The following is a 13,995-nucleotide window of genomic DNA, read 5'->3' as shown; positions in this document are numbered from 1 at the left end:
TTACTCCACACACAGAGATGCATACAAAGATCTCCCTCCATTTGGCAAATCTGACCATAACTCTATCCTCCTGATTCCTGCTTACAAGCAAAAACTCAGAGGAAGTACCAGCGACGCTGAATCATCAAACAGGCAGTGTCAATACAGGACTAAGTTCGAATCGTACTACACCGGCTCTGATGCTCGACGGAGGTGGCAGGGCTTGCAAACTATCACAGATTACAAAGGGAAAACCATCTTGCGAGCTGCCCAGTGACGTGAGCCTAACAAACAAGCTAAATGCCTTTTTTATGCTCGCTTCGAGGCAAGCAACAACGACCCATGTATGAGAGCACCAGGCGACGGTGTGATCACGCTCTCTGTAGCCTATGCAAGTAAAACTTTTAAACAGGTTAACAGACAGATTACCCTGATGCGTACTCAGAGCATGCGCTGACCAGCTGGCAAGTGTCTTGACTGACATTTTCAACCTCTCCCTGACCCAGTCTGTAATACCTACATATTTCAAGCAGACCACCATCGTCCGTGTAACCAAGGTAACCTGTCTAGATGACTATCGCCCAGTAGCACTCGCATCTGTAGCCATGAAATGTTTTGAAAGGCTGGCCATCCCTTACATCAACACCATCATCCCAGACACCTGAGACCCAGTCCAGTTCACGAACCACCGATGACGCAATGTCTGTTACACTCCACACTGCCCTTCTCCACCTGGACAAATGGAACACCTACGTGAGAATGCTGTTCATTGACTACTCAGCGTTCAACAGTGTAGTGTCCTCCAAGCTCAGGCCCCTGGGACTGAACACCTCCCTCTGCAACTGGATCCTGGACTTCCTGACGGGTCGCCCCCAGGTGGTGAGGGTAGGCAACCTCACCTCTGCCACGCTGACCCTCAGCACAGGGGCCACACAGGGGTATGTGCTTTGTCTCCTCCTGTACTCCCTGTTCACCCATGACTGCGTGGCCGCGCACAACTCAAATACCATTAAGTTTGCCAACATTCACGATGGTGGGAGCCTGATTGACGATGATGAGAGCCTATAGGGAGGATGGCAGTGTGGTGCCAGGACAACAACCTCTCCCTTAATGTCAGCCAGACAAAATAGATGATCGTGAACTATACGAAACGGCGGGCCGAGCACGACCCCATTCACATCGACACGGCTGTGGTGGAGCTGGTCGAGAGCTTCAAGTTCCTGTGTCCACATCACTAAGGACCTTTCATGGTCCAAACACACCAACACAGTCGTAAAGAGGGCACGACAATGCCACTTCCCCCTCAGGAGGCTGAAAAGATTTGGCATGGGCCCTCAGATCCTCAAACAGTTCTACAGCTGCACCATTGTAAGCTTCTTGACAGGCTGCGTCACCGCTTGGTATGGCAGCTGCTTGGCGTCCGACCTCAAGGCGCTGCAGAGGATGGTGTGTACGGTCCTGTACATCACTCGGGCCAAGTCTGGGACCAAAATACTCTTGAACAGCTTCTACCCCACCCAAGCCATAAGACTGAACAGTTAATCAAATGGCTACCTGGACTATATTTATTTTTTGCACTGACTCTATACACACTCACTGGACTTGACCCACACACATACTACTCTGACACTCCATCTCACACACACACACTACATACGCTCACACACACATGCACATTTTGTATTACTTTTTAACTCTGCATTGTTGGGAAAGGGATCATAAGTAAGCATTTCACTGTAGAGTCTACACCTGTTATGTCCGGTGCATGTGACAAATTATTTCGATTTTTAGTCAGGCAATGCTCGCATTATTCTAACAGATTCAAATAATGTGAGTGTCAATGCATAATGCTGTTAAGTCCTATTAAAACGAGCATTATTCTGGGAATGCATACAATTTGAGTTTTCTTTCTTCTTCTCTAGGCTATTACAACATTTTAAATATAAAATGTAGGACCTTAAATTACAAATCAATGACTCAAATGTATTTATAAAGCCCTTTTCTACATCAGCAGTTGTCACAATTAAGTGCTTGAAAAAGTCCTAAAGTCCTTGACTTTGACTTGCCAATGTCAGTATGAACCCTGTATAGGCTACTTGCCCAGCCCGCAAATGAAAAATGAAATCACAGGCTATTGAGATGATGCACGCGTCATTCGCTTTCCTGTAAGATTTTTAAAATGTAATCTGGCCAGTAGCTTTGTTGGCACTGGCCCGGGTGGGTCACTAGTAAATTAGAATGAATGTTAGGCCCTACTCACACACGCAGGGCTCATGTCTACTACGTTGTGAAGCCGTTAGCGATGCTGCTAATGATCGCCTGACCGTTTTCGGGTACATGGGAAAAGCAATTAAAAGGTAACTACAAAGTAGCCTATGCATTCCTGGCAGATTCATGATTATTTGCATCATCCAGTCACCATTTGTTTTGAAAACGCCACAAGTGCCCTACAGAAACATCACTTCGCTGAATTAAAGGGTAACTACACTGAAATGGCTACATTTCTCAGCTTTTTCCCCAGACCTACAAAATGGTCCCCTGATGTGGTTTAAGCATTGTTGTGGACTTGGAACATCCAATTCTGTTGTTTTTCTATTAAAGTGAGATTTGAAAGTGAAAACGTGAAGGAAAACAAGAGGACAATCGGTCCTCCTCCCTAGTTTGACATTTTTTTTTCGAAGTAGAAAAAGAAAAAGGAGATCCCTGGTTGTAGTACAGAAGCATAAGGTTGTGTGTGTGTGTGTGTGTTAACATCTCTTTCTCTCTCCACACGTGTCTGTAGTTGATGGTGGTGAAGCAGGAGGACAAGGCGGAGCTAATCTTTAAGCACTTCCTGTGTGAGGACAAGAGCACCAGCGGAGGAGCTTCCTACGTCGACTTCCTGTGTCACATGCACAAGGAGATCCGCCAGCTACTCAGCTAGGAGCCTGATTTCTGATCCTTCAAACCTGACCCCGGCGCCTCTCACCCCCCTTCCCCCGATGCGCTTTATCTTTCATTTACCTAATAAACTTAACCCCTCCCCCTCTGTCAGCGAGAGGCCGGAGACACATACACAGCCTCGTGGCAGATTCCGTGTGTGTCCTCATACGACTCTACTATTCCTAACGTCAGGCTCTAAAACAGCTGGAGCTGATCCACTGGCCAATGGAGGTGTGTGTGTATTTTGTGAGAGAGTGTGTGTGTGTGTGTGTGAGGGAGAGAGTTGCTGTTGATTGTAGTAGGTGTTCTGTCTAACACTAGCACTGAAAGGCTGTTGTGGGTGTACCGGCCGCTGGTAGAAACTCTCTTTTTGTATGATTCAGACCCAGTAGAGCTGAAGATGACAAACTATACATGACATTAAATAAATGTTTTTTTTTTTTCCATCTCTAGAATTATTTTTCTATTTGTCTTATTCTCTCTCCCTCAGACATGGCCTCGGTGTGTGTGTGTGTGTGTGTGTGTGTGTGTGTGTGTGTGTGTGTGCGCGCGCTCTGACTTACAAACACTATTGAGGCAATAGGAGAGAGGGAGGAGTATATAGAGAGAATCTGTGATTTGAGGTTAAACTCCCAATAAAAGTCTATGCATCTAATCATCCAGAGGTGAGGGGGTTGAACATTCAACCAGCGTGGGGGTCCCACTATGACTCACACAGTATAGACTGTTTGGTTGAGGTGTGTGTGTCATGTTTATTAACGTCTGTATCAGCTCGACACCATTCTCTGACATGATGCCTGTTTGTCTTCCTGTCTGTATTGTCCTGTCTGTGAAGGGAAGGAGTGACTGGCTGTGCTTCTCAAAATTGAGGTCAGCCAGAGAACGAGTGATGAGAATAATGGTGGGTCGCATGGTCATGTTCAGTAGGCACGAAACAGGAGAAAACGATTTGAAACGGGGGAAGTACTTTTGTTTTGGTTTCCGTTGCAGAATGTTTTTGCTACGTTGTACCTTGCTGAACACGACCCTGTGCTCCACATACAGCTGTGTCTGAGTTGTCCCACACTGTGGACTGTCTGCTATAGAACCTCAAGTTCATATTTACACATATAACCTACGTCTATAACCTGTACAGAATTAAATCCTCCGTTTTAAACACCTGCGTCAAATGCTGTGGTTTGTCAGTCCTGTCCGTCGCTGCTGCTCACACAAAAGCAGTCCCGCTTTTTGTTCCGTCTAGGTGTGCAGCTTAGTCTGTGTGTGAGTGTGTGGGGTTCTGGAGGCAGATCCTGGTGAATTTCTCTAAACGAAAGGAAAAGAGGGATCCGTCGACACAATACTGACTTTCGCATTTATTTTCATTGTCATATTTTAACACAGTGTTGGTGTGCTGCCCTCTTCTCTGACCCATCTCTCTGTTGAATGGACCTTCTTTCTGACTGACTGATCTTAAGTTTTCCTTTTCTGTTTTTTTTTGTCAGTGCCTCCTGGACTGTTAATAAAGTTATTGAATCACCATGCCATGCTTCTCCCATGCCTGCTCTCATTGGCTTGTCGGTGCTATGGTTACAGTAAGGGAATTTTTTTCCTAGCCAAACTGTTTGTCACTCATAAATTGCACCTGATTTAAGACTGATAAAAAGTAGTGCACTATATACAGTTGCAGCCAAATATATTGACACCCTTGAGCTTTTCTGAAATAATTCCCTATTCTAAAGTGTTGGTTTCCACACCTTATTGGATTTTCAACATTGCAGAACCAATTTTATTTTTGTCTGCTTAAGGTATTGGTAACCCGGAGATAGTATTTGGTTGCACAGCCTTTGGCCAAGAACTGCAGACAAATGTTTCTTGTAACATCAATGAGCTTGATGCGCCTTACTACTGGCAATTTGTCCCACTCTTCAGCAGCAAACTGTTCTAGGGATGCCCTCCACCAACTGCTGTTTTCAGCTCTCGCCATAGATGTGATTTACATCTGGACTCTTGGCTGGCCACTCTAGAATGGTCCAGTGTTACTTCTTGAACCATTCCTGGGTACTTTTTGATGTGTGTTTGGGGTTGTCCTGCTGGAAGACCCAGAGCCTTCATTGGAGACACATGTTTTTGGACACAGGGTTGAACATTGGACTCAACACCAGATATTCTGCTGATTTTCAAGATGCCTTGCTCACGTTTAAGGCCCCCAGTACCAGAAAATCAACCCCACAGTATTACCAAACCACCCCCATGTTTGATTGTGGGGGGGGGGGTTGTATTGTAACTGCTCTGATCTGTATTGTCAAAGAGCTCTAATTTTGTTTCATTGGTACAGAACATTTTCCACAGGCTTTAGATTTGTTTTGGTGGGTTTTTGAGAAGTTCAGCAGGAGGGGCTTCCAATGTCTACCAACGACCAAATGAAACATTCAAGAAAATAACACCCTCCCTACAATCAAACACAGGGAAGGTTTGATAATGTTGAGTTTCTTTGCGGTCTCTGGTACTGGGGGCTTTGAACATATGCAAGACATCATGAAAACAGCAGATTACCAAGGTGTTTTGGAGTGAAATGTTCAACCCGGTGTCCAAAAACGGTCTCTGTTGAAGGATGGAGTGGCCAGCGAAGAGTCCAGATATAAATCACATCTATGGCGAGAGCTGAAAAAAGCAGTTGGTGTTGGACACCCCGAAAACATTCAAGAATTAGAGCAGTTTGCTGCTGAAGACTGGGACAAATTGCTAGTCGAAAGGTGCAACAAGCTCATTGATGGCTACAAGAAGCATTTGTCTGCAGTTATTTTTTGCCAAAAGCTGTGCAACCATGTACTAGCTACAGGGGAGCCAATGATTTTGTCCATGCCAATTGTCTTAAGTTTACCATTTTAATTTAGAAAATAAAATGGTTCTGTGAATTTTTATTTTTTTTGTTCAAGTTATTTGAAAAGAAATAGGGAATTTTTTTTTGAAAAGTGTCAATCGGTGAGATCAAAGTATTGAGACTGACCATTTTTGTTGTTTTGGCTTTGTACTCCAGCACTTGGGATTTGAAATGATACAATGACTGAGGTTAAAGTGCAGACTGACAGCTTTCATTTTCATCCATATCTGGTGAACCTTTTAAAAATTACAACACTTTTGTACATAATCCCCCCTATTTTAGGGGATCAAAAAAAAAAGACATTCACTTGTGTTTGAGTAGTCAAAAGTTTATTATTTGGTCCCATATTCCAAGCATGCAATGATTACATCAAGCTTGTGACTCTACACATTTTTGGGATGCATTTGCTGTTTTGGTTGTGTTTCAGATAATTTTTGTATCCAATAGAAATGAATGGGAAATAATGTATTGTCATTTTGGATTCCATGTGTGTTATGTCATAGTTTTGATGTCTTCACTATTATTCTGCAATGTAGAAAATAGTCAAAATAAAGAAAAACCCTTGAAAAGAACAAAAGGGGGATACCTAGTCAGTTGTCCAACTGAATGTATTCAACTGAAATGTCTTCCCCATTTCAACCAACCCCTCTGAATGAGTAGGTGTGTCTGAACTTTTGAATGGCACTCTACAAAGAAGTGAATTTGTCCCAATACCTTTGGTCCCCTAAAATGCGGGGACTATGTACAAAAAGTGCCGTCTCAAAACGGTTCGTCCGATGTGGATGAAAATACCCTAAAATGAAAGCTGACAGTCTGAGCTTTAGCCTTGTATTCATTGTATCATATCCAAAGTGCTGGAGTACAGAGCCAAAACAACCTAAAATGTCTCACTGTCCCAGTACCTTTTGGAGCTCACTGTATTTGGCTGCAACTGTATAGGGATCCTAGTAGGTAACAGCTGGGTGAAAGGTCAGGCAGAGCACTGCTACTAAAGCCAACACTAGTCCAGGACCAGGTGGAGCTAATAAACAATGTTACAGAACAATAGTAAAACTCTTGCTTCTTTAAAAGCATGTACTTTAATCCGATTATCATTCATTTATCATCACATTATCAGTCAGGTCTAGTGTGGTTCAAAGCACATATGTGAATATAGGTTTAGGGGTTACGTTATCTTTGTCATCTACTGTATGTTACACACACAAAAACACGTGTGATCTCCCTGAAGTCTCAGGTGTTCCTCCAGGGAGGCTATTCTACCTGACACAGGGACACTGACGAGTCCACCCAGCCTAGCCTAAACCCTGGATAGAAGGGCTCAGTGAACGTGTGCAGGTGGGTCAGTGTGTTAGAGGAGACACTGTAGAAGGACAGAGTGCCAGTCTAGATACACTCCTACTATTTTTAAGAGAGAGGAGACGGTTATGGCAGTGCTCTTGTCATTGTGCCATGTAGTGTAACTGTCATTAGAGCAGTTCAGACTCCAGGACACACGGCTTCATCCAAAACCAGCAGTCATGTCCCTCCTCTCCTGCTGATCCCACTTCACTCTGTCTCCCAATAGTAGCGCCCAGTCAGACCCTCTCTACACAGCAGCTTCCTCCAGTAGTCAAATCTCCCTGGGTGATCAGGAAACGGCTGCTCTTTCCCTCGCGTCACCTTCCTGTTCTCCGCAGTCAGCGAGAGCTCTCTGTGTGCTGTGTTTGGGTCCAGTCTGAGGTCACAGGTATCTGGCAAAAAAATATGAAACTCATAGTAGAATATCACATACCCATACTGTACATACATCTCTGTGGTCCTGGTCTGATCCTGAACTCAGCGCAGTACGCCACACTGTCAGAGAGAGAGGCAGTAAAACAGGGCTGAGATTCACAGTCTCACTCAATCCCAAACCGAGTTAATGGCTTTTTTTTTTACACACTCATTCTTTCCTCAGTTTACAGTGTGGATCTTCCATTACAGCAGAGAGAAGCTTCACTCCTGAGTCTCCTGGGTGATTGTAGCTCAGGTCCAGCTCTCTCAGGTGTGAGGGGTTGGAATTGAGAGAGGACGCTAGAAAAGCACATCCTTCCTCTGTGAAAGTACAAAGTGAAAACCTTTAAACAAAAAGAGAAAAACTTGTAACATTTTAGCTGCCTCTAAAAGTGGTGACAAGCAAATATTACATTTATATACTTGTTTTTTACCAGTATAACCAGACTGTTTATAAAACACTCGCCTTACTATCTTCAGTTTACTGTCTGGACTGCCCAGTGTTTACAGTTTACTGTCTGGACTGCCCAGTGTTTACCGTTTACAGTCTGGACTGCCCAGTGTTTACAGTTTACTGTCTGGACTGCCCAGTGTTTACAGTTTACAGTGTGGACTTGCCAGTCCAGAAGAGAGCAGCTTCACCCCTGAATCCTACAGGTCATTGTCACTCATGTCCAGCTCTCTCTGGTGTGAGGAGTTTGTACTAAGAGCTGAGGCCAATGCTTCACAGCATCTCTCTGTGAGTTTGCGTCGATTCAGCCTAAGAAATATAATGGATAAACTCAACTCTTAACCTGACTAAACCGAAAGAGTGAGAAGAGTGTGTGCAGTGTCTGTTGATGTGATCTGAGGTATTGCTGTTGATTTTGTACTCACAGGGCTGTTCTGGAGGCTTTGATTACCGGCAGCAGCCTCAGAAGACCCTCCTCTGATCTGGAGTATTTCTTTAGGTCAAACTCACCCAGCTCCTCTTCTGAAGTCAGCAACACAAAGACCAGTGCTGACCACTGTGCAGGTGAGAGTTTGGCTCTAGATAGACTTCCTGAGCCCAGGTGGCTTTGGATCTCCTCCACTAGAGAATGGTCATGTAGTTCATTCAGACAGTGGAATAGATTGATGCATCTTTCTTGAAAGGGATTCTCCTTGAAATGATCTTTAATGTGTTTGACTGTTTCATTGTTGGTCTGTGATCCGCATATCCTCTGAGTTAGCAAGTCTCGTAGGAGAATCTGATTGGACTCCAGTGAGAGGCCCAGAAGGAATCGGAGGAACGGGTCCAGGTGTCCATTCACTCTGTATGGCCTTTTCCACTGCTGCTTTGTAAAAGCTGGTTGAAGATGAATCTCTGAATGGAAAATAAAAAAAAGGATTGCTGTTTGGCTAATAGATTCACATTGTCACTGAAGAATATGAGAAACACATACAGAGCAGCCATAAACTCCTGAATACTGAGATGGACAAAGCAGAAAACATTTCCCTGGCTCAGGGTCAGTTCCTCACTGAAGATCTCAGTGCACACTCCTGAGTACACAGACGCCTCCCTGACGTTTATGCCACACTCTTTCACGTCTTCCTCATAGAAGATCAGGTTGCCTTTCTCCAGCTGTTGGAAAGCCAGTTTTCCCAGGGACCTGATGCTCTTTCTCATCGAGTCAGAGCCAAGGTTTCCTCTTCTGTGAAGCATATGACACGTCTTTCTCTTGAAATACCAGGAAATGTGAGTACATCTGTGTCAGGTTCTTCGGCGTCTCTCCACTCTCTGCTTTTACCAGATTTTTCTCCAGAACGGTGGCTGCGATCCAACAGAATACAGGTATGTGGCACATGATGTAGAGGCTTCTTGATGTCTTTATGTGTGTGATAATTCTGCTGACCAGGTTCTCATCACTGATTCTCTTCCTGAAGTACTCCTCCTTTTGTGGGTCATTGAACCCTCTTACCTCTGTCATCTGGTCAACACACTCAGGGAGGGATCTGATTGTCTGCTGCAAGTCGGGAGGTTATCCAAAGTTGAGCAGAGGGAAGCAGATTCCCCTTGATGAGGTTTGTTAGCAGTACGTCCACTGAGGTTGACTCAGTTCTATCAAACAATACGTCATTGTTGTGGAAGTCTAGAGGAAGTCGACACTCATCCAGGCCATCGAACACAAAACCTGATACTTCTTGTAGTTTGATATTTCTGATTCTTTTGTTTCCTTAAAAATCAGTAGAGAAGCTCAATAAAACTCATTTTTTTCTTGCTCATCAAATTCAGCTCTCGAAAAGAAAGAGGAAATATCAACTGTAGATCTTGATTGGCTTTTCCTTCAGCCCAGTCCAGAATGAACTTCTGCACTGAGACGTTTTTCCCGATGTCAGCAACTCCCTTTTGTCAGAACAGTTCTGATAGGTTGATCGTGTCCAGGTGAAGGTTGAAAGATGTCATTGCATTTGATTGATGTTTCTTGTGTTGCTGGTCTCCTGGATGCTGTCTCACCTCATGTTCATTACTGAGCTTTGTACGTCTGTGTAGACCAGTGGCGATTTTTGCATGTACATCTTGTTGGGGCAAATTCCCCAACACATGGTTTGATGCATGCTAGCAAAGCCACTACACAACACTAAACAATTAATGAATTGCACTATAACGGTGACAAACGGTGCCCACAAACGGTGCCCACAAACTGTTAGGGCCCACATAAAGCTGTCCCAACAGCAGAGTCCCAACAGCAGAGCTTTCTTTTCAGCACCCTGGATTGAATCCTTACCACCGCTACACCTGGCTGTCAGCGGAGCCTTGTCTGGCAGCGAAATAGTTCATTCAGCCTCATTTACTGCCTTTTTAAAAAACATAGCTGGTATGGCTGACTTGCTTAAACAAATGTGGCTTCTACTGACAATTGAGATGTACTAACTATGGCATAAGGGAACGATGAGCGGATAAGAGGCAATCCGTAATTTTGATTAAGACATTAACGAGCGAGCTAAGACAGACGTAGTCAATATAACTATTTGTTCAGCACTTTTGAAATGTACAGCAACATAATTCAGAACATGGGCCATTCTTACAGTATTCTCCCTGTACACCAAGTCAGAACCATAGGATAAATAAAGTGGGCATATGAGCAGACAGTGAAAGCTCTTACAATATTAAATGATGACATTTCTCTAAAACAGGCTATAGGCTACATTTGCACCACCAAGTCAGAACAGTAGGCTAAGTTATGAGGGGGAAAGGGACCAAATTATTATGGTGAGGCACATGGGCTACTAACAGCATACTACACAACATACATTTAGTATTACTTTCTTAGCTACAGTATACATATCTCCCTGGCATATTACATCATTTATGCAGCAGCATACAAGACATTTCTGGACCCACCTTCCTTAAGGTGGGTCCAAAAATGTCTTGAATGCTGCTGCATAAATGATGTAATATGCCAGGGAGATATGTATACTGTAGCTAAGAAAGTAATACGGCAGTCCTTCTTGTAGGCAAATTTTGTCATCAAAGTCTGGCATTGTCTGGATTTATGGCGCTTTTAAGACAACTGGGAACTCTTAAAAAAACAAAAACAAGGTTGAATCATGACGTAAGTGATCTTCAGATCGGAGCTCTTAAAAGAGCCCTGAGTTCCCGACTTGGAATTCCGAGTTGGATGACCATTCAAAATGTATTTTCCCAGTCGGAGCTCGTTTTCTTCCTAGTTCCCAGTTGTCTTGAACTCACTGAAGTCTGAGATTTCAGAGTTTCCAGTTGTTTTGAACACAGCTAAAGTCATGCTGGATTGATAGCACAGCCAATGTATCCAACCTTTTCTGGCCCATGTTTCTGTTGCATGTGAATGTTTATCCTTTTAAGCTTGGAAAGAGACCCTTAAACCCAGACTTGGACCACACACCCTCTCCACTGAATAGAAGGCTAGGATAGCCACTGATTCCTTCCAAACCACTCATTGTTGAATTTGCGATTTCCAACTTGTTGTGTAATGTTTATGTCCAATGCCCGATGAGCAGCGATACGTCTTATCTATAATTTCTCTTCATCTGACAAAGATTGAAAAGGATTTGCCAGTAGATTGTTGACTTGATTCATGACGATGACAGTTAGTCTAGCTTTCTAACTAAGATTTTTGACATGATCAGTCCAATCAAAGCTGCGGTAGATATAGTGGGATTTGACGTAATTGTATCTGTGGCCAATGACCTTGAGCCTTCTTGGATAGGCACTTCTAATGTAAATATGTGGCAGCACCCAAGGGGCTTGAATTTTCGAGCTCTCCCCGTAGATTTTGTGGTGACGTAGTCTCCCCATGAGTGACAGAACACAGAGCCAATCACAGCGCAACTAGAGAACATGACCAACCCCTATGCTCTGTATTTTCCGCTGGCTTCCCCCACCACCACAGAAAGCACTGAGCTAGGCTGAAACACCTGCATTTTGAAGCTGCCTTACTCAAGAAAACAAAAAAGAGACCATGTTAGTATGCAGCTTTATTAACTCAATGATTTTTTTCTGACATTGTTTGCAAACTGATATGTGACAGCTAGTAATGCCCAAATAACATGCAAAACAGGCTTCAAACACACGGTAGAAACTCCTTTTCAGATTGAGTTTGAGTTTTAGTTGGCACCTCTCCATGTATGTAAAATGTGTATGTAAAATGTGTGTACATGTAGCTGAAAATCTGTAAAAAATTTAAATAAAAAAGACGTGTCCTCCCTGATGGGTTAAAATATATATTTTTAAATAAAAATAATACAAAAGTTGGCACCTCTCGATTCGCTCATCTGGTAAAATAAACAAGTGACAAACACAGTATACAAAGGTTCCTGTGTATGTAAAATAGATGGTTCTGTGGATTATCCAGTAAATATTCCACTCAAACTGAAACTGTTTCGAGACTGCAGTATAATAATGCAGGTTTAGGGTTGTTTGATCGTGCGCTCTCTAAATACAGGTTGCTGGACAACGTTGCAATCTTGTGGTTCTTCATACCAAAATCAACTTCAGTCCCAAAGCGTTTCCCTGATCTTACCACTGCCGATCAACCTTCTCTACACAGATCTACAGTAAGACTGCCAAACACCCCATTCTCTCTGTCTTACCGTTGTCCTCAGTCTTTACAGGAACAGGTTGAAACATGGTGAGACGGGCAGGTGATGAGAAGAGAGACGGAGAAGTAGAGAGTAAAGAACAAGATAAGTGAGTTGAAATACTTATAGCAAGGGGATTTAAATTTTTAGAACTCATCAATACTTTAGAAGTATGTAGGCTACTGACCGTCTATGGAGTTTGACTCTGATGTTGAAGTGAATTGGACCATCAATATAGCAGCCGGGGTGTGAAGGGGCCACAACATGGCCGCCAGTCTGAGATGTACAGGTGAGGTAGACCGGAGAGGCAAGAACCGAGGCAGCTGCTCCGTCAATCTCAGCCTTTACAGAGAGAGCGAAAGATCAATTTTATTCTCAACTCCTACACAGATTTTTCCAGCATATTTCTTTTCTCAAGCAATACTAAGCAGTGCAGGAGTGAAAGAATACGGTATACCCCCCTTGGTGATCTGCCATTCACTTCTGATTCATCTTCATGATTTCCAGGGAGATCGTCATAGCTCCATCGTGGCCGTGGGAGTTCACCATGGTACCCACGGTGTCTTGCCTGGTGGCGTTCTCCAGATGGCCCTTGGGGATGAGATGAGAGCCATCTGGTACGTTCTGAGTCAGGTACCAGTGAAATGTCCAACCTGCTCCAGGAGCAGGTGTCGCCATCGTAGAGCACAGTAAGTTACACTTCAGACACAGACATGTTTAAAACACGTTGAACTGAAACGTTGTGTATATTCACACGGGTTCTCTGCAGAAATGGAATGACTATTTCTCGGTCTATCTTCTGAAATGTCCCTCACTTTGCATCACTACATCTCGCTCTCTCTCACCCTCTCTCTCTCTATTAGTCATCTCTTTGTTTTCTGTCTCATGCAAATGTCATTTCGTGCCAGTGTACCAGTCAGTGAAACAGTTTCCTGTATGATGGGCTTGGTGGCGTGCTGCAGATGAAAACAGGGAGCTGTCTGTCTGTGGTTTGATGTTCGTTGCTAAAAAACTGTAATTTCCCCAGACTCTACCATGTTTTGTTGAGTCATGGGTGTCTTTTTCATGTCCTCACATGCCCGCAAATCCAAACAGCTCTACCTTCTTAGCTCAGTTAAGCTAGTATCCCTCTGATAACTTCCCCACTGGGCAATTCAACGTCTATTCCACGTTGGTTCAGCGTAATTTCATTGAAATGACGTGGAAACAACATTGATTCAACCAGTGGGCCCAGTGGGTCCTTTGGGCTGCTGTGGCAGAATAGAACACAACCTGTGTCAAATCGTACTCTGAGGACCTAAGATTAGTAGAACTGTCTTACATCATCGAAACCACAAATGTCATTCCTTGTACACAGCAATTCATATGCTATTTACACAAGAAAATGGCAAAGGATCCATTTA

General features: G+C 43.7%; 1 protein-coding gene and 1 pseudogene across 4 annotated transcripts in view; one reads left to right on the top strand and one right to left on the bottom strand.

The window, feature by feature from the left end:
- Positions 1-4,421, top strand: part of LOC106589412 (protein transport protein Sec24C) — a 36,794-nt gene extending 32,373 nt beyond the window's left edge. For all 4 annotated transcript variants that reach the window (XM_014179377.2, XM_014179376.2, XM_014179375.2 and 1 more), the window contains one exon: positions 2,762-4,421. In XM_014179377.2, the coding sequence (XP_014034852.2) occupies positions 2,762-2,902 (141 nt within the window). In that variant the 3' untranslated portion in view covers positions 2,903-4,421. The remainder of the gene's footprint in view (positions 1-2,761) is intronic.
- Positions 4,422-7,306: 2,885 nt separating this feature from the next.
- Positions 7,307-11,004, bottom strand: LOC106589190 (NLR family CARD domain-containing protein 3-like; annotated as a pseudogene).
- Between the last annotated feature and the right edge of the window lie 2,991 nt (positions 11,005-13,995).

The sequence above is a fragment of the Salmo salar genome, chromosome ssa28 (assembly GCF_905237065.1).
Source record: "Salmo salar chromosome ssa28, Ssal_v3.1, whole genome shotgun sequence".
NCBI classification, from domain to species: domain Eukaryota; kingdom Metazoa; phylum Chordata; class Actinopteri; order Salmoniformes; family Salmonidae; genus Salmo; species Salmo salar.
This window is presented reverse-complemented; position numbering and strand designations above follow the sequence as displayed.